Source organism: Setaria viridis, chromosome 7, assembly GCF_005286985.2.
Source record: "Setaria viridis chromosome 7, Setaria_viridis_v4.0, whole genome shotgun sequence".
NCBI classification, from domain to species: domain Eukaryota; kingdom Viridiplantae; phylum Streptophyta; class Magnoliopsida; order Poales; family Poaceae; genus Setaria; species Setaria viridis.
Window position 1 is genome coordinate 18,176,877 of NC_048269.2, and position 20,758 is coordinate 18,197,634.

At 45.5% G+C, this 20,758-nt stretch overlaps 3 protein-coding genes across 3 annotated transcripts; all 3 read right to left on the reverse strand.

Annotated features, from left to right (window-relative positions):
* Window positions 1-4,195: 4,195 nt before the first annotated feature.
* LOC117862451 (uncharacterized) lies at window positions 4,196-5,455 on the reverse strand. The gene is made up of 2 exons (XM_034745929.2): window positions 5,298-5,455; window positions 4,196-4,952 (listed from the first exon to the last, which is right to left on the reverse strand). Exon 2 carries the CDS (start codon window positions 4,925-4,927, stop codon window positions 4,592-4,594), a length of 336 nt encoding a protein of 111 aa, XP_034601820.1. The 5' UTR covers window positions 4,928-4,952; window positions 5,298-5,455; the 3' UTR covers window positions 4,196-4,591.
* A 5,444-nt stretch (window positions 5,456-10,899) lies between these two features.
* On the reverse strand, window positions 10,900-12,434 carry LOC117865726 (BTB/POZ and MATH domain-containing protein 1). Its single transcript, XM_034749966.2, has one exon. It carries the CDS (start codon window positions 12,423-12,425, stop codon window positions 11,151-11,153), a length of 1,275 nt encoding a protein of 424 aa, XP_034605857.1. The 5' UTR covers window positions 12,426-12,434; the 3' UTR covers window positions 10,900-11,150.
* A 2,590-nt stretch (window positions 12,435-15,024) lies between these two features.
* Window positions 15,025-16,566, reverse strand: LOC117863040 (desiccation-related protein PCC13-62). Its single transcript, XM_034746615.2, has 3 exons — window positions 16,052-16,566; window positions 15,746-15,971; window positions 15,025-15,619 (listed from the first exon to the last, which is right to left on the reverse strand). The coding sequence occupies exons 1-3, from the start codon at window positions 16,405-16,407 to the stop codon at window positions 15,245-15,247; spliced, it is 957 nt and encodes a 318-aa protein (XP_034602506.1). The 5' UTR covers window positions 16,408-16,566; the 3' UTR covers window positions 15,025-15,244.
* Between the last annotated feature and the right edge of the window lie 4,192 nt (window positions 16,567-20,758).

Below are 20,758 nucleotides of genomic sequence, written 5' to 3' on the forward strand. Positions count from 1 at the left end.
CCACCCCTCACCCGAGGACGGTCCACCATTCATTTTCAAAAAACCATCCATTCTGTCTAGTTTTACCAAAAACGGTTCGCACTTAACCGGCGAACGGTCCGCCCAACAGTCCGCCGTTCAAACCGGAGGGTCCGCCACTCATGTTCCAACACCTCTACTTTTGCACTTGTATCACCTACTTATATATGCTATAACTAAACATTTATATGATATTATAGCAATGTCAAATCATGATTAAACATGTCATTCTCATATCATTTGCAATCATTCATGACATATTTATGAGATATTTATTTATCAAGTATCATTGCACTCGTGTAAAGACCGAAACGCCGAAGCAAGAGGAGGGTGATCCCGAGCCGGAGCCTGTCACCGATGATGCTTCCTTTGAGAACCAAGGCGGACACCTAAGCATCATTTTTAACCCTATTTTGGATCAATGATGTATATGTGTCTTGTATGTGAATAAATTACTATTATGTATATGTTGCTTAGCTCCTACTGGATGCATTATCCATCCTCGAATTAGAATAACTCTTCTAGGAAAGTATGTTTGTATAGGTGTTACGAAATTAATTGCTTATACATGTTTAGCTTCGGTAGAAGTTGAGAGGTGGTAAGGTCACCACCACTCGCGAGTTACAGGTTGCTTGTTTAATTAATACTTGAGTAGTCATGAATGAAGTAAAATTTGAACAACTATTAAAGATGAACCGAACTTAAACAAGTATGGTAGGGTCAAGTATGGTAGGGTCATGTTGAGATTGGAACTCACTTGAGTTAGACTTGTTTGAGTTGATTAAGGACCGGGACTTTGTTGCCGAGTTCTTGAGCACTTTTTCCTACAAACCACATGCTTAATATGGGAACGGTAAGCCAAGTAACATAAGTTGTACCTTGCCTTGACCGGATTCAGCACGGAGTGGGATGAGGTGTGATCGGTCGTGTCCGGTGCACCTATCCACTTCTGGTCGTTCGTTCATAGTCGGGTGTGGGTACGTGAACGGTTGGGGGCATGAATTAACACTTATCCTCGGCTAGGGGTATGGTCGTTGGTCTCGCATCTCGTGTGGAAAAGTTGTACACCCCTGCAGGGTTATAATCTATTGCAATAGCCGCGCTCTCGGTCATTGAGCAAGCTCTGCTTTCATTGTAGAGTTATTGAATGGAGTTCATGGAAGATTGAGCTTATATTTATGATCACATTTACTTATTGGAATTACTTTATGCTTGACTTAGAGATCATAGAATACCATGTCTTTTGCTTATTATAACTTGATCAAATGTAGATGCTTTTATGCAAATTTAATTTCCAAAACCATTCCTTGCTACTTAACCAAATGCATCCTCCTTGAGAGTCGGGCAAGTATATATCCATAGTTGGATAAGACCTACTGAGTAACTTTTTGTACTCACGGTGCCACCATTAAGTAGTTGCAGGTGAGCCGCAGCCGAAGGCTGTCTTTGGGTACTTCTTTCCCGTGGATGGAAGAGCAGGTAGGAAGTGATGGTCATGGCTATAGGAAATGCACTATCAACATATAGTGTTAACCTTCTTATTTTGTATTGTATCGTATGAGCACGATGATAGAACTTTTTGCTGCAAACTCCGTGAACTTGTTATGTATGTGCACTTGAACCTTTTTATGTAATGTGATGGACTATGTATGGATTGCTATATGGTGATAATGTTATATTGTTGTGCTTGTGAGGTGTGTAGAAATCCTGGACAATGCTCATGATATATCTTAAGAAGTTATTCTTATTTAATAAATGGGTGTAACTTGGAGGTTCCTCACAGATCGCTGATCAGATATGTCCCAGATCATGAAACACCTAACAAAAGCATGCGAATGCTGCTATTTTCAGTTCGGACCACGAGCACCACAACCAATTTTTTTTAAAAGGAGTAGGAGCACTGCTATTCATTTAAGACAGGAGCACCACAAAATAACTGATCGATTTCATGTGGAAGATAACGATAAACGCACCGACAGGGCAGCCACCAAACTTGTGTTACTTGCTACTTTTGCTAAAGCATCAGCTTGCATCTATCAATCTGGAACACTCTGTACCATGCGAGTGTGTCCTTTCTTTGGTAAATGCTGGCGCTATCCTGCCCCAAGCAGAAAGGTTTGCCAGAAATCGCTGATTAGGTTGGTCCGACCTGTTCGTAACCAGTCTAGGCCGAGCAGAAGAAACTGAAAGCATCACTGATCCTCCTGTATGTTGTATCCCTCTTTCTGGAGGCCACAGAAGTACCACGTAGATGATGATCATTCTCTATCACTTCTGCAATGCATCTTTGGTTTTACATGCCTTTGCTCTGTCAAAACCTCTGAAACCTGAACACAGGAAGAACGTAGAAACTTGCAAGACACGGGTCTAAACTGATCTCGTCTGAAAGTCTGAAGCCTTCGTATGAAGTGGTGCTACTGAAGCTCTGGTGCGTACCCATTGTTCTTGAAAGTCTGCAACACTTCACCGAAACGATCTCTCCATCATTCGGTGAACTGAACAGGACTTTCTTCAGCTTATATATATCTTTCCTAAATCTGAACGAAATCGGTCCGAAGTTGAAGCAGCACTTGCATTGGCACATGCTTCTGTTTAGCAGCTACAAGAGACCGAACACAGGACCAGCACCCAACCAACAACATACCATCCAGCTGACACAAACAATGCATTCTATGATGCCATGGTACAGTAGGACCTGCATGCTGCTTAAAGCAAGATAGGGCTAATAGTACCTTGATTACTGATTAGCTACGGATCTTGACATGCCAACCGTCTCCTCTCTCCTGCCAACCAACTTCTGTGCTGGTGCAGCAGATCAACATCGCAATAGCCTTGGTTGTATTGTTGTTGTTCAGCTATTGGTGCATGCGTGTTACCATCAGACTGATGCAGCTGCAGCCTGCAGGTGCAGCTAATACGATGGAGGACGAGGCATTGAGGTCGGGGAGCTGTCAAACAAGGAGTGTTTGGGTTCTCTAGTCCTTTCTAAAATTTCCATCACATCGAAATTAGGAATATTAAACATAGATTAATTACAAAACCAATTGCACAGATAGAGGTTAATTTGCGAGACGAATTTATTAAGTCTAATTAGTCTATGATTTGACAATGTGATGCTACAGTAAATATGTGCTAATGATAGATTAATTAGGCTTAATAGATTTCGTCTCGTGAATTAGCCTCCATTTGTGTAATTAGTTTTATAATTAACTCATATTTAGTATTCTAATTAGTATCCGAATATTCGATGTGACACAAATTTTAGCCCAAACAAAGAATCCAAACACTATGGGGACGGATTGATCCACGCAGGCTTCGTCAGAGTGCTGTGCACAAGCATCACACGAGCCACTAAAGAATCACGGGATAACCAATCCACACCCAAACAGAACTTGACTAACAGTGACATAGAAGAATTTTAGGTGAGATGAACTGAACCAACACATAATCCTTTATAGCATTTCGGATGTTTGATACTAATTAAAGGTATTAAACATAGTCTAACTACAAAACTAATTGCACAAATGGAGTCTAATTCGCGAGACGAATCTATTAAAGCTAATTAGTCCATGATTTGACAATGTGATGCTACCGTAACCATTTGCTAATGATAGATTAATTAGCGTTAATGATAGATTAATTAGCGTTAATAGATTCGTCTCGCGAATTAGACTCCATCTGTGCAATTAGTTTTGTAATTAGCTCATGTTTAGTCCTCCGAATTAGCATCCGAACATCCGATGTGACCCTACTAAAGTTTAGCGCATCGTATCCAAACACCCCCTAATGTGATCGATACCTTCCACCATCAGAGAGATCTGGATATCAATCTACTAAGCTCATGTTTAATCCTCATGATTTGCATCCGAACATCTGATGTGATCCTATCTCGCGAATTAGACTCCATCTGTACAATTAATTTTATAATAGTTTTCTAATTAGCTCATGTTTAATCCTCCTGATTAGTATCCGAACATCCGATGTGATCCTAGAGTTTAGCAAACACCCCCTAAACTAATGTGATCGATGCCTTCCACCCTCAGAGAGTTCTGGATATCAATCTACTAAGCTAATGTGACTGACAGGCCCATTTGTAGCAACAGTGATCGATGCGCTTCCAAGATCTCCCGGACATGTTAAAAGCATCGCCAGCAGCAACAGTAACTAATCACAGCCCTTGCAACAAAGCGTGGATTTAACTGAAATGGTAATTACACACAAGAAGGCCATCACACATACTCTACCAATCGGACTTGTTCCATTTCAGTGGAGAGGGTGGACTGAAGCAGGCGAGCGGGATGCGTAGCAGAAAGAGCAGGGGATTTTCCTCTGAGGAGGGGCCATTCGAGGGAGATGGATCCATCCATCCCAGCAAGAAGCCGAGGGGAAAATAAGAAAAAGGAAACGAGAATTTTTTGCCGATGGCATCAAGATGAAGGGAGGAACAAATAAGCTCCCTTTCTTCTGTCACATAACAGAGACTATGTTCTTTTTCCTTCCTCCCTTCTCTCCTCCTCTTGCTGCCGGCGGTGGTTCTCGGTTCAGATTTCACATTTCAGAGAGACGGGTGCCGTCACTGCGCCGCGACGGTGCGGGAGGACGACGGTGGCACGGCCGGCGGAGGCGCGGCGGAGGTGGTGGCGGCCGGGGAGGGAGGGGACGCCGGGTGGCCGTGGCCGTGGGAGCTGCTGCGGTGGAGGCGGCACTTGAACGACCCAGCGTGTGTGGCCGGGGCGCAGACGCACTTGGGCGCGTGACCGTGGCCGTGGGCGGAGGAGGCGGACGACCAGCTCCTCCGCATGTGCTTCGGCGACGCCGCGGCCGCGCCGGTGGGCGTGGTGCTGTGGTGGTGGTAGTGGCCGTGGAACCTGCCTTCCTCCGCAGCGGTGTCCACGTAGTTGGACGCCATGAGCTTTCCTGCCTCTTTCCTGCCCCTGCATAGCCAATCATTGACGCATTAGGATGGCAGATTAAACACAAAGGGATCTCTTAAAAACTGACAGTACGCAGGATCTTCGTTGGTGGATAAAAACTAAGTTAAGCCAAACACTTCATCTGATCAATCTGCTTTGCCTACACCTACAGCAGTTTGCCAACAACTCAACGAGCCTAGTTGGTGGCGATCCGTTTCAGGTTAGTGCTAAACTTTTATCGAACTCCACAAGTAGCACGTAAGACGTAACATACTAGAATAAAAGATCATAAAAAGAAGGATGGGATTCTCCTAGGTAGGAGTAGAAGAACAGGAGAAGGAAGGCTTCGTAGGACTAGGAGCTTACCCGGAACAAGAGAAATAAACTGCGGACAGGCAGGAATCGAAGCAGAGGAGGGAGGCGAGGTGCCGAGCGCGGCAAACTGCGTTCCCCCCCGCGAGTACCCCTCGCTTTATACAGGGTTCGCCTGCCCGAGGGCAGGATCGGCCGCTGCCCTGCCCAGGATTCCTCTCCCGCGCCCCCGCCCACTGGCTCCCCGGACCCACCCACCATCTCGGCAGGTACTGTACGTTACCACGGGTTCCACTGGTTTTGAAACTAATCCCGCAAGCAAAGCGAGGCGCCAATGGATTAGCCCTCGTCCCGGCACGGCACGGCCCCGGGCGCGCCGTGGCAAAGCGGTCAATCCGGTGGGTGATTTTCTTTTGGCGGCGGTTTCTTTGAGGTGGCGGGAAACGATGGGCTTGGCGGGTTGCGCAGCTGGCTGGCTGGATGGCCAGGCGGATCGCGTCGGTTGCGAGCAAGCACGCCAACGGGTTTGGCGATTTGCCTGCCGCCGGCCTCGGGGTTGGAGGCGCCGGGAACGGAACAAAATCGCACGCGATCCCGCGCACCGGCGCACGCAGACGGTTCTAGAATAGAATGGATCTGCCGCCGTTGCTGCTGGTCTATCCTGATCCATTTTTTTAATGGGCGCGCGCCCACGGTTGTGAGATGGCTCCGGTCTAGACGTCTAGTAGGCTCGACGACGCCCCGTCGCCCACGGACTCCATCCCCATCCCTTCAGGTGCACGGCGTGGCGCGCCGGCAGGTGGGTATTGGTTGGTCTATTGGGGAACACGAGACGGCGAGCGGGCAGGGAAGGAATTGCGCTCGCGCGCGTACGTATACGGCCAGGGAGCGCACGCCCGCGCCGCCAGGCGGTAGCCAGTTCCCAGTGGCGTCCCGCGTCGCACTCCCCTCGCGCGTGGTGCGCGGCGCCCAAGCTCTCCCCGCCTCGCGATGGATCCCCACGACAACCAGACAAGCCGCGGTGTCCGTTGTCCGGGACGAATAGATCGTGCGGAAATGCCGATCGATACGGCATCTTCATGTGCCGCCATGACAGTACGACGACACGCGAGTATCGCCGATCAAGAGACGGACAAGGCACGGGAAAGAACAGTGGCCAATACCCCATACCTCATCAAAGCACCCCCACCAGCACACACGCATAAAACTACAGCTAGTGATGATAACTGATAATCATAGTGCAACACACATGACTGTCAGGTGACGACGTGTGTACCGGTGGTATATTATATTAGTTTTTCTGCACCGTGCTTTTTCTGAAAAAAAGAGCAGACCGCTATACGCAGTGCATGCTGCGCCACATCGGCAGCACGTCGGTCGGGACGGACGATTCGTGAATCGAAGGCTGAGTCGGGGAATCACTGTGTCCAGGAACACCAGAGATCACGAAATGGCCGGCTCTCTCTTCCTTTTGAAGCCGTCCACCATCCTTCCCCTTCCGACCACTGATGGTGAGCAGTGTCCATTCCTTTTTGGTGATGCTGCCTTTTCGTCCAAAGGCCACCACCACGATGCCAGTGTGTGTCAACACCCAACCCCACCGCGACCGAACCCTATCTCCTCCGCACCGGCCGCCGGCCTTGCCTGCATTATTGGCCCCGGTCCGGTCTCAGCCTCACCAATCATCATCCCCCGGAGCGCCAGCAAAGCAAGACGAATCGCCCGTGCCCTCGCCCTCATCCATGTCGACATGCGCATCTCTCTCGCTCTCCGGTCTCGGTCTGAATCCCTGCCGAAGCCGCCGCCGCCCCTCTCTTGCAGAGAACGCCATTTAATTTGTCTGTCTTCTTGACAGTCACGTTACAATGCTATAGCCGTGTTATCGAGCAGGTTAAAGGAAAGTGATCCTCTTTGTTCATCTATAATCGTTTTCGGACGTAGCGTGCCGTGACAACTGCGGCCTTCTGGTACAGATATTCCGATCTTGGGAAAGGCATCGATCTTGGCAGGGAATGAACGAAAGCAACGGGCCGCCGTGACCATGGATCCGATCGATCTAATCTCCAGCACTGTCGTGCACAAGGCATCAGCATGCATAAAAGGAGTAGCAAGAGCTTTGGGAAGAGAGTTTCTACGTGGAGACTCTAGAGACTGGAGTAGTGCGGTATCTTGGCAAGAATATCGCGAAGGTTGAAAATGAAAGGGAGGGGAAATTCATTTCGTAGGAGTGAGGCGATTTTTTTCCCCCTATATTCCAAGTGAGGTCTTTGCATTGGTGAGCCTTGTCTCCCGGCAAGCCCGCAATAGCTGCACGCATCTGATGGATAAGGATGCCCTAAAAATAAACGAAGTCAACCTGAACTGGAGGATACTTCACGAAGTTAGAGGGGTTGATTACTCGCATAATCCAAACCTAAAGATCTTCAAGGGTAGGTTGACTGATCGATATGTGTGCAAATGTACATCTCATTGCTCGGCAGATCAGGTCAGAGATAGGTTGCACCTCAAATCTCTGGACTTCCGAGTGGTTGAGGACGTACTGGTTTTGAGCATTGTTTAACTTATCGCGTACTGTTGTTAGGAATGAACAGAAGAAGAAAAAAAAAGTAGGTTTCTGATTGCACGGTTGTAACGCTGACGCAGGCTTTGAAATTCAAAGAGAGAAAAAAAGTCCTCGAATGATGTGCCGAATGTGACAGAACTGTTCTCTCACTTTGTAGCGCATTATCATTGTCGGGATTCTCAGCTGCTTCAACTCGGGTGCTTGATCCTACTTGTACTAGTGTCGTATCGATATTCGGATGTTAATTAGAAAGATTAAATATAAGCTAATTATAAAACTAATTGTACGGAGTTTAATTCGCAAGATGAATCTATTAAGCCTAATTAATCCATCATTAGCAAATGGTTACTATAGCATCACATTGTCAAATCATGGACTAATTAGACTTAATAGATTCATCTCGCGAATTAGACTCCATCTGTACAATTAGTTTTGTAATTAGCTTATATTTAATACTTCTAATTAGTATCAAACATTCGATGTGATAGGTGCTAAACTTTAGCAACCTGCATCTAAACAGGCCCGGTCGTGTATTAAACAAAAGAGCATAGGACGAAAATGGAAACCATGAACATAATAATAACGTCACCTAGGGAAATGATGTGCCGCGGATAATCAGAAACAACAAAAAAAATGTACGATAGGGCCTCTACGCTCTGTTCATCAGATACTACTATTCAGGTCTCAAGGCTCATAACAGGAGCAGAAGGCGCACTGGTACAGGCAAGCTTCAAAGAAAACCATACGATAAATAAGCAATTGACAGCACCGAATGCTGATTCGCCGCAATACAGTTCTGCATCTGCCCTATTACTAAAGCAGGAGTAAAGAGAACATGGTTGAAATTCTAAAACCGATCAAAGATCAGGAAGGAAAAGGCCCCTCGGCAACAAGAACGCTGTGTTACGGCGTTACCATTTCCGTAGCAAACTCCTGCATGAAAATAGCTCAACACAACAGGAAGAAACAGGAAGCATACTGACGGAAGAGTGAAGACCCAGCCTTCTTGCTTGTCTTCGAAATACATCAGCCCAGGAGTCCAGAAGCACCATTATAATTTGGAAAAATACACCAATCCGGGCCATGTGGAAATCTGTGTGCAATGCCACCTTGGGCATGGAAATCTTATATTCAGTTCAAATCACCTCGGAAACAAATTATATATCAAATCGTATCAGCATCTAGATTTCTCACTATTCATTGCAACAAGCCGACAGCCACAAACATGAGGGGAAACATATACTGCATACGCATGACGTAAAGATATCCAAATTGAACAAAGGTGACACGAGGATCTCAGTGCTATTTGCCAATGATTCATCACAGTTCACAATGGATTTAGCATATTTTGATTAATGTTAGGCCAGCTGAAGACGCACTGGATTGCGAATGACAAGCTAAAACAAATATATAACAGTGATACCTTTTCTCAGTCAGCACATTAACAATCGCAGAGAATACAAGTGAGGTAGCATATATTTATATTCTACATGGGCAGTCTTTGCATACGTATACATTTCAGATAACCTACTAGTCTCCTAAGATCTTAAGAAGACCATTTCAAAGTTAACCAATGATGAGGGTACTACATTTGAAATACTTGTTTGCTTTCTCATCCACATATTTTGAAATTGTCCCAAACATGCAGACTTGCAAAGTGCCCAGTGTAGATACAAAACTTGGATCATACTGGAAAAGAAGTCTTCTTAGTATAAAGAAGAAGCAAACAGAGGCCAAGTATATATTTTTTTCATTAAATGAAGAACCAAGCATCTGAGAACATGTGGGTTATAGACTTCTAGGTCCACTCAAGCCTGAAGGTAGGATGATGCAGAGAATAGATCAAGAACTGAAGTTCTGACATACCGCAAATCAAGTCAATGGAACCATGTGGAACACTGTACAAAATGGTTGTGAAACTGCATAGTTCTGCCTCCAAAAAGGTGAATACAGGTTCAAGCTTCGACATGTGTACAAGTAAAAGAAGAAACATCTGTTATAGGTATTCCTATTGAAACAAAAGATGTGATGAAATCTTGATGATGTTGCGAAAATATGCTCTCATTCAGAGTCACATAGAGTTAGCACTATGACAAATTTGGCATGGATTGATCATGCAGATTTGACACCGATTGGAAATGGCAGAACACAACCTGGAGAAACTGGCTGCCATTTCCAATATTATACAAAAACCTAGACATGTCTTCTTTTATACAATAACCATGAGCTGTCCAATATTATCTGGAAACTACAGTCTTGACTGATATTTTGAAACTACTTCAGTCAGGCATTGTAGAAATATGTGAGCTGGGCACAAGATGTACTGATATATTCAGAACTGATCACTTTATGAACATTACTTCAAAGCATATAAACACCTAGCCCTCATCTTCCCTTAACCATCACTGTGACAGTGGGATAGAAAACTTACAGCATATTAAGTTCTACAGGCATATATATCCACAGCTTGTGACCTTCAAGTCGTAAAATAACTTGAATGGTTACTGTTTTGACATCCTGGACGCTCTGCAATTGAAATCCAGGGCCTTCCCAACCATCCAGAGGGTCCAATTGAAAACGAAACATGAATCAGGAGACTAGATAAAAAAAAGTTGCCTCCACAGCATTATGTAGTTAGTAGTAAAGTCTGCACCACATATATCCTTTTCAAAATGAAGAACTAAGCATTTTAATAAAATGTGGGTTACCAATTAGATACAATAGAATATTTGTTTGTAAACAGCAGAACTAGTTCAGCTCTCTTGCTCGTTGAAGCTTGCAGGTAGTGTGCGGACAGGAGGGCAAGAATTGAAGCATTATCTTAGCGCACTGGACAAAATGGTTGCAGAAACTACACAATTCTCCCCAAGAGTTTTCCCAAAAGTTCATACCAAAGATTTCAAAACATCCGGTAAAGGATTCATATTTAAACAACAATACAAGGAAGATTATGATACTGTAATAAAAAAAATGTGCTCACTTTAAGTACCGTACAATTAGCAGTATGAAAAACATAATAGTTTCACACTGAATGGCTATGTTGCCCAACAATTTGCACTATTGGGCAATAATTCATCACAATTTCACAAGATATTGTTCGACTAACTGATGACTTGGCGGTTTGAACGCACAACACAAAAGTTATAGAAGTAATACATTGTTAACTCAGCACATAAAAAGATCTTAAGATAATACAACTGAGCTAGCACAGAGGTACATTTCATATGAACTACTATTAGCCAAAATATCTTCTGCAAACTAAAGGATAAGGAATCTCATCTCTAGTTGCTATGCGCAAACTAACCTAGTAACTACTTAAAAAAGTTAAATCAACGATGCGGATACTAAATTTTTTGAGATTTGGTCACTTTCTCCTCCTCCCACATATCCACAAGGACAGAAGGGCATGCCCTTTTCAGGTGCAGATACCCTTGGCTTGCCACCACCTCATTTATTCTATCTGAAGAGTTGATATACTCAATGCAAGCATCTTTGAGCTTTCTGCAGTTATGCTGGTCTGCTAGACATAGGATGATTGCAACAGTTTCAACATCAAGACTTACGCAAAGAATTCCCTCACAAATCAGCTTGAGCCTCTCCATGGCATATCTATCTGCAGCCACAAGCAGGTGTTTCATCATTTCCTTGTCATCGCTGCCAAGATCCTCCATTGCGGGCAATGAGTCTGTGTAGATGAAGTGAAGCAATGCCTTGAAAACAGGAGCCAGCATGTCTTCAATTGTTATGCACTCCCTGTTTCCCTCCCCTACAGGCCCGTAGAGCTCCGCCTTGAAGACTGGTGATCGTGTCGCGACAATAACCTTGTGTGCAGGGAAAATCTCCCCTTGAACAATGAATTTCACATCTGCTCCCTCCTCTGACTCCAACAATTTTCCAAAGTTGACCGACAAGTCTGAAGGAGGCACCACCAGATCCTCAGAGATCGCCGCCACCTCGGATACCTGTGGTTCCTTGATAACAGTGACGTCGCACTCGATCACGAGGCGGTCATTGTGTATGTGCCCAGAGGCTTCCCTATCGCTCGTGCCAATGAACTTGAATATGTCCAAGCCACGGTTCTTACTCGCCTCCATGGTGGTAAACAGCGTCGGTTTGTTCCGCCAGAAGGCTGGCCACGGTGCTCCGTTGTGGTGCACCAATCTGAGGTGATAGAGCACCCTCACCTCGGCTTTCTCGCTCAGAAGCTCCAGACAGACACAGAACGAGTCTCCGGTATCCGCTCTGTGGAGTCCATCGGGGTAGAAGCGGACGCACCAGTCGAAGCCGCCGACGGTGAAGGCGGCGGACCGGATGAAGCGGCCGGCGCCGAGACCCATGTGCAGACTGAACCCGTCGACCTCGAACCTGTGCGTGGCGTGCGCCGTCTCCGCCGTGCACCGCGACGCCGTCCTGATCCTTGGACGCCGAAGTGCCGCCGCCATTTTTGTGGTTTGCTCGCGGAGAAACCGAGGTCGATCGAGGAGGTGATGAGAGGGAAGGCGGCGCGGCGTGGAGAGTAGATCTGGTTGCGGGGGACGGCGGCACGGCGCGGCACCTCGAAGGGAACGGCAGCGTGGTGGGGGAAGGGGAGCGAGATTTTTTGGGAACGAAACGCTCATCTACACATTTTAGCACTAGTGGCATTTCATCTACACATTTTAGCACGAAAACAGTAGAAAATGATTCGAAACAAAATTTCATTGCCGGATACGTCGGTCGAGAATTTATCATTATTTTCTAAATCAACTACTGTACGAGAAAATGCAAATGTAAAGATTTTTTTTCCTCAAATGGGCAGGAGGACCACGCATCATTGTACGGGGCCAACTACAAAAGGTTGTAATTTATATGGACTTAACAACCAAGAAGAGGAGGGGGAAGGACCAAATGTAGAGATAAAAACGAGTAAAAATACCAAATTTTATGTTTAAGTAGAATTGGAAGCAATCAAAAACGATATGTAATTTCCATCAAACAATACTAGACCTGAGCAAACCTGGAGCCGAGCCAGGTTGGCAAAAAGCCAGATTTCTTTTGGTCCCAAAATATTTGCGCCCGCCCATTAACTCCAACTCCAGTGAGCCAACAAAATTGGACCCAATTCGGACCAGGCTCGGACTCGGGCCGGTCCGCTCATCATTTTTAAGCCTATTTTTTTCAGGCCGCGAAAAGCAGCACCACGTCCGGCCCTAAATGAGTGTTGAGCCAAGCCTATTTTGCTCAGGTCTGAACAATAGATAAAAGAAAGTTGTGACCCATCAAACACATATGTTGCCTTTGCGCGTGATTATACAAAATCCCTTTAAGTAGAGCAGAATCAGAACATCTACAAGCTGTTCAACTTGGAGAACCTACGAGTAGGTTTTGTTGGGGGAAGACACCACGACTTGGACAGAGGGAACGCCGCCGCAACCTGCAGGCGTAGACTGGGGGGCAGGGCCAGGCCCCCTAGGACACCAATTTTTCCACTGAAAATTTTGAAATTCAAATAAATTTTAAAAATTTAACATAGTTGGCCCCCTAACAAGCAAAAAAATCAGATAAGACTCGTGATGGATATGGTGCTAACCACTAATGGTCAAGATAACATCATCGAAAGGTATGTAAATTGTTGTCCAGAAGTGTTGAGTTTAATCTGCTCTGCATGTTGGATCTGTTGGTTCCCATGCACTGTTGTTCATCCAATTCTTATATTCAGTTTCTTTTATTTCCATGATGGATTGCTACCTTCAAGGGGTTCATATATATGTTACATTATTTGATCTACTTGCTTATGGATTTCAAGGATGAAGGAATTTTCTGTTCCTATGTACCTGATTTTGACATTTCTGGGCAAAAATTATATATGCATAGACTTTTTCAAAGGCAGCAAGGTTCAACATATTAAATGGATAGTTCTAATTTGAGCATGAAATGTATGCAGTGTTATTGACTTGGAGTAAATAGTACTTCCTACTTGCACACATAGAGCAAAGATAAGTGACATAGTATATGACAAGCAAGTGGTTCCAAGGGTACTACAATACATCAAGAATCGAGGATGATAATGATAGTTGAAAGCAGTAACACTTCAGAGGTACCCACTATCATTTCTAAAAGCACTTTCCAGATTAGGCGGTGCAATATTTGGTGCAATATTTGAAGTAGATTGCTTGAAAGCAGCATATATGATCTGATGCTTCTGGCTGAGGTGAGGTCTCTAAAACCTCGAAACCCTTTGGTCTTTATTTATTTGGTGCAAATTTGCGTGAAAATTGATGGATTCCTTTGGCATGCCATATTAGACATTTGGACTTGATCAGAATATGCTAGATTACAGTAGATTTAGTTTTCAGTTAACCTTGTAAGGTGGTATAATCACAAGAAGATGTTGTATTAGCAGGTATAGTTTACCTAATAATAGATGCTACCTCATAATTATCTTGATTGTGCAGGAATACGTATCAGTCATGATTGTGCAGGAATACGTATCAGTCAGACCATGGTGGACTCTTCATCGAGACCTATAGAGTTAGCTTGTTTCATGTGCCAAGATTCTGCAAGTTACACTATAGTTGAGGAAAGTAGTTTCTTTCATACACCAAGAGTGAAAAATTACATATTTGATGATGCTATAGCTAATGATAAAATGAACAATGTAATTAATAGTCAGTTTCGTGGAAACTATACTTGTGAAGTAACGAGGGTGTTAACTATATATTTTCAAATGAGCTATACATATTCCATTATTGAGTAAAAGTGCTAATGCACAAATGTATCCATCATGAATAATTTTGTAATGGTAAACAAAATTATGCTTTTGTTCTACTTTTATCACATTAAATTTTTTCAGCTCGTAGCAACAGTGCATGCCGAAAAGGAGAGGGGGGGGGGGGGGGTAGCTTGGTCCCGTCTCTCCCCTCCACCTGGGTCATTTTGTTTAGTAATGTAGAAGTTTGATGCCCAAAAGAAAATATGCAACTATTTTGTGGTAATTAAAGATTGCAAATTTTAATTAATAATTATCTATGATTGAATTGCCTGTAGCAACGCACGGGCACGATTCTAGTAGAAAAGGAAACTAAAAATGCAATAAATGTTTTTGCAAGACTAAAAACAAGATAATTTTGTTGTCGTCCCTGGTGTGTTTCGGCCAATCAATACACTCCAGTGCATCAAATCGTTCGAGTTTTGCATTGATGGATAAAAGAAAAAGTTGCGACCCATCAAACACACATGTCGCCTTTGCGCATAATTATACAGCGCAACCCTTTATTCAGGTTATTTCCATACACATGCATATCCCAGCTTACCCACGCTTCGCAAGGTCACACAACACGTCACCTACATGATGCCAACACACATGTATAGTCTACAGCTTGCGGGCTCCACTTTCACACACAAATTAACATGTGCACCACCCCTTGTTGGCCCCTGCCACGCCACGCTCGCCCGTGCGCTACACGGCGAGCAACCCCCTGGCGATGCGGCCGTCGGCGCCCTGCGGGAAGAAGCCGCCGTGCTGGGCTGGGTTGCCGGTGCCGTACACGATGCCGAGGATCTCCTCCGGCGTGCGGTCGTAGGCGAGCGAGAGGTGGTCGCCGGCGATGACGTTCCCGACGGTGAGCCCCTCGGGCCCCTGCCCGGGCGCCACCACCAGCCCCTCGTCCTTGACGCCCCTCCGCCCCAGATCGTTCCGCAGGTCCGAGATGTGCGCCGTGACCTCCGCCACCCCGACGCCGTAGCTCGACACCTGCGTCATCCCGCGCTCGTACAGCAGCGTCCGGATCACCGCGTCCTGCGCCGACTCCACCCCCAGGAGCCCCGCCAGCAGCTGCATATCCATACATACATGTTCACCAACATGTCAGCCGGGCATGAGAACATGGATTAAGCATGGAGAGAGAGATGGGCAGGTGGCGAGTAGAGCGGTCATGCGCCAGGTGCACACGCTTATTACCTTCCTGGCCTGAGGGGTGAAGAGCTTGGGGTTGGCGCCGACGTAGCCGGTGAGGCCGACGTAGGGGATGATGTAGGAGGCGATGAGGAAGTTGACGCTGTTCTCGTAGGGGTTGAAGGGCGGGTCCAGCGTCGCGTTCAGCGCCTGCTCGATCACCTTGCCGAAGTTGGCCGCGCTGATGTCCAGCAGCGGCCGCGGGAAGCCCCTCACCGTCTGCTTGATCGCCCTTCGTTCACCAATTCATGCACATGAGAGATTGCTACTTCTCGGATTGTTACTGTCACATGAGAGATTCAGGAGAATTACCTGAGGTGCCCGACTTCCTGGTAGCAGAACTGGGTGGCGATGTCGCGGATGAAGGGGGTGAGGCTGGCGGACTGGCCGCCGATGGAGGGCGGTCCACCGCCGGTGAGGTTGGCGTCGATGGCGTCCAGGCCGTACCCGAGCGCGGACCAGCAGAAGAACTCCGTCTCCAGGTACTCGAGGTTCAGCGGGAACTCCAGCAGGTCCACGTCCGACTGCGGCAGCATCGACCCGGGGGCGCCGAAGAACCCGCGGTACGGCGGCCGCGCCCACTCCTTGTCCATGTCCTGCGCGCGCGCCAAGGCGCCGCACAGGAGAACCGCCGCCGCCGCGGCCACGACGAACGCCGGCGCACCCATCGTCGCCGGCCGGCTAGCTACTACCTACTGGTAAGATGCGATTGCTACTAGCTTTAGCCACTGCACGCACACGTCACGACACCCAGCACGATCGCGCTCAGCTAGCTGCACGTTTGTTGACTTGTGCGTTTGCGGAATTAATTGCTTCCGGAGATGGGGGTGATCGGTGCGAGTATATATAGGCGGCGCGCGGGGCGTGCGGGACGGCGGCGACGGGTGGCCGGTGACGCGGACGGGTAGGGGTGGCGCGCCAGGGGCGTGGCGCGCGGGGGAGGACGACGTGTAGTGTTTGTTTAAACGCGCTGGCGGGTTTTGGTTTCTTGCCTCGGAGTTTGAGTGGTTGATTCACCTATTCAAACCGGGCAATGACGCTGCTCGTGCGTATGGGACGGATCTGCTGATGTTTTTCTTTGCGAGTTCACAGTTGTGACACGCAGAGATGGAAGAGAGAACAAGATTATCCTGGTTGGCGTGGCATTACATTTGTGGATGGAAATATGCGAGTGACGGAAGCGGAGCAAGTGAAGCACGCGACGTGCGCTCAAAAAGAAGGGTAGGAAGAGTGTAGCCAAACAAAGTATGATATACTCCCTACTTGCAAGAAAGAAAACAGCATCCTCCAGAGTCCAGAAACTAAAGCAAAAGAAAAGAAGAAAAACAGCACATCCTCACAAGGATCTCGTAAATGCATCAGCCCGAGAATGTATCGTCTCCTTCCGACGTGCATCGTCTTCCTCCTCATGATGTTGCAGTTCCATGCTCCCATGTGCCGCCCTCTTCGATTCGCACTGCGCCAGCTTCACCTCCGGCAGTTTAACCATTCATTTTGTATTCACATCTGATAATATTCATATTCGTTTCCAAATTCAAATTAAAATGTGGTAAATAGTAATATTCAAATTCCATTCTGTACGTATGCGATCCCAACTGACCAAGGACATGCAGCTTCTCAAGGCAGAAAACTGTTTGTTTTTATTTACACAAAAGAAGGTGAAGACGAATATCTTAGCTCTCTTCATATATACAACAGAACTGACCTCGATCATATATTTCAGCCGACAATGTAGTGACAGTCAGCGTAGCGAGACAATGTTACTGTGTTAATTAGGCGTTACAACGAGTCGCATGTTGGTAAGTTGACAGTGCACTATCGTCCACATTTCCCTGTGCAAGCGCGTTACAGTGATATAGTACAGGCCACCTCGTGATTCCCAAACCGTGTCGTTAAAGGCATATGTGATCATAGATGAGCGGTTGTCAGATGGCCGGCCACTGTAACGATGCGATGACCAGAGACCAGACAATGGTTGGTCTTGGTCAGGATCAGTAATTCACCGGGTAAAGGTAGTACGATGGTCGCTGTCTTGGTCAGGATCAGTAATTCACCGGGTAAAGAAGGCAGTACGATGGTCGATGCCAAATTGGCAATAGCGCTAGACTCCAAAGACTTGACTTCTTGTTCTAGTAGTGGCGGGATCCAGCACTGCAGAGAGACTCAACATGTGCACCAATGCACTGTGGCGTACATACTCCTACTTGCAAGAAATAAATAGCATCCCCTCCAAAATTAAAATAAAAGGCAACGAAAGATAAAACAGCAAACGATAAGGTCATCTATCTCTCGGGAATACAATGACAAGCGGGACTACGACACTAACTTTTAGTAGCATTGCCTCCTGAATGGCTTCAAGATTCGTGCTTGATTTAAATGTTATTCAGTTGTGCCACGCTACAGATCTAATTGTATGTTAGCATTATGTAAGCGTTGGTACCTATACCATATTTCACAAAGATAAATATACTAGTATCCACTTGATGAGGAAGAGTCCAGTTCTGTACCGCTCGTACCATTTAGTACCGACCAAAATACCCAGTACTAAATGCGTCATTTAGTACCGGTTGGTAACACACGTAATATGCGCGTGCGCGATCCGTGGGATTCAAACCCACGACCTCAAGCCTCACATGAGGCTTCCCTACTATCTCACCTACACAGCACATGTGATGGTATTAGATATGCTTTCCTTTTGAAGTACTCCGTGGAGTACCATTTAGTATTGGTCAATTAGACCAACCAGTACTAAATGGTACTCCATGAGATACTGGTGTTATTGCCCAATACTAAATAGTCTAGACCTTTTAGTACAGGGTCATAACACCAACCGGTACTAAAGTTTGACATTTAGTACCGGGTGGTGTTTTGACCTGGTACTAAAAAGCCTCCAAGGACCGAAAATTTAGGCTCGGTACTAATTCGGCGCGTTAGTACCGGACCAAAAGCCGTCCAGTACTAACGTGTTGGACGAATGCTCAGTTTTCTTGTAGTGGTCGGTGCTCACACTATGCACACACTTTACTACCTGTTGTAGTGGCAATTTTGGCCATAATTATATACTATGTGCTGCTTGAGGACTAACTTTTGCATATTATTAAACTATAGAAATTAAATATGCTATAATAAAAATACTATTGTTGAAAGGATCCACTCTCAGGTTACGGAGGATGGAAGAGGACAGTAAAAAAAGATTGGGTTTTATTGGGTCCTGATCCAACGCAAGCTCATACGCTAGGCCGATCAGAGCAGGTCAGCTTCGGGTGTTTTGATGCTAAAGGCCTCTGCATGGACTCCACAAGAATATTATCTAGGACTTCCATGACATCCACCTCAACGTAAGACGCCTATGTAATCAAATCTTCTCCTACCTATATATACATTGGGTACGGAGAAGGCGGAAGCTAGGTTTGAAACTCCGCGATGCAAAGCCAACGTTAGGTTAATGGTCAATGAGTGTAGGACTTCTAGAGGGGGAAAAACTATAGTTTATGGTTGATAATTTGCGTGCATAAATAAAGGACACAAACCACACATAACAAGCACTCTAGCTAGTCTCTAGTTGATTTTACAGAGATGAAAAATGTATGTGCATGAATTCATAAGGGGTAAGAGTAAATGTACGAGCCTGCCAATTTCAAAAAAAAAGGAATGGTTTAAATGAAGTACACTATCCTGTTGACTATATAGTCTCTAGCCGAGAATTTGCAACTCAAATCCGGATGGTAGCAAGATTAAGGGGGTGTTTAGCAGCACTCCACTCCAGAAAAATCAGCTCCACTCCACCAGCTCCACACTTTTCCAGCTTCACTCTACCAACTCTAGAAAAATATGAAGTTGTTGTACGTGTTTGGCAGATTGTAGTGCTCCAGCTCCATAAACATGAGGACTTGGTGGGAATGGTCTATTTTGCCCATGGTGGATGGTTGGTTGTGCTTTAAGCAATCTGAAGTATTTTTTATTGTTTTTCCCGCTGATACAATATGGTATAGTGCTCGAGTACTGTTCACTTTAGGAAAAAATAAAACAAGTCCAAAATTTAGCATGGCAAGATATAAAATAAGATATTCCATTGAATAATGTTCCAATGACTAAAATGCCCAACCAAATAATGTTCCACCGAATGAAAGGTCCCAACAAATAAGGTACAAAATCAACCATGCCATTACAAACTAGTTCCAAGCAAGAGAAAGTAAGGTGGCTAGCTCATCACGAAAGACATCCATATTTGGACGTTGAGTACGGAAGTTGACCCATCCGACGCCGCTTGTGAAACTGCATATTTGTTATATTTTTCTGGTATTGTAGGAACAAAATTAGGATCACGATCAAACCGAGCAAAGTCTCCATCTTCATCTCCATGTTCACGAATGAAATTGTGAAGGACCATGGTGGCCACAATAATTATCTTTTGCTTGTACATGGGATATGGTGGCATCTTATAAAGAATTTGCCACTTCATTTTTAATAATCCAAAAGATCGCTCAATCGCATTGCAAATAGATGAGTGAAAAGATTGAACCTTTTCATAGGATTCTTAGGTTCTGTACCTCTATGCCATTCCGTTATATGGTACCTTTCACCCTTGTAAGGAGTGAGGTAGCCATGACGATTAGGATATCTTGCATCCACAACATAGTATTTGCCTATATTCTATTAAAAATAATATGAGTTATGGATTAATACTACTTGTTAAACACATACGTATGTTCAAATTAAACACATGTTACCTTGTGGAGGATGTGGGAAAAATTCTTCATCCACTCTGAGTGCATTGTACAGCACACTTGTGTCATGCATAGCTCTAGGCTGTCCCGTGGAAACATAAGTGAAACTCATGTCAAAGTCACATACTGCTGCTAGAACATTTTGAGTGGCTATCCCAGTTTTTTCAATATATCTCACTTGCTCCTCAGGTGAGAAAGTGACACGAATATGACTGCCATCAAGTGTGCCAATGCAATCTTTGAAGTGTGGATATGCACATCTGTCATCTCTTATCCTTTTATGGACAATGGG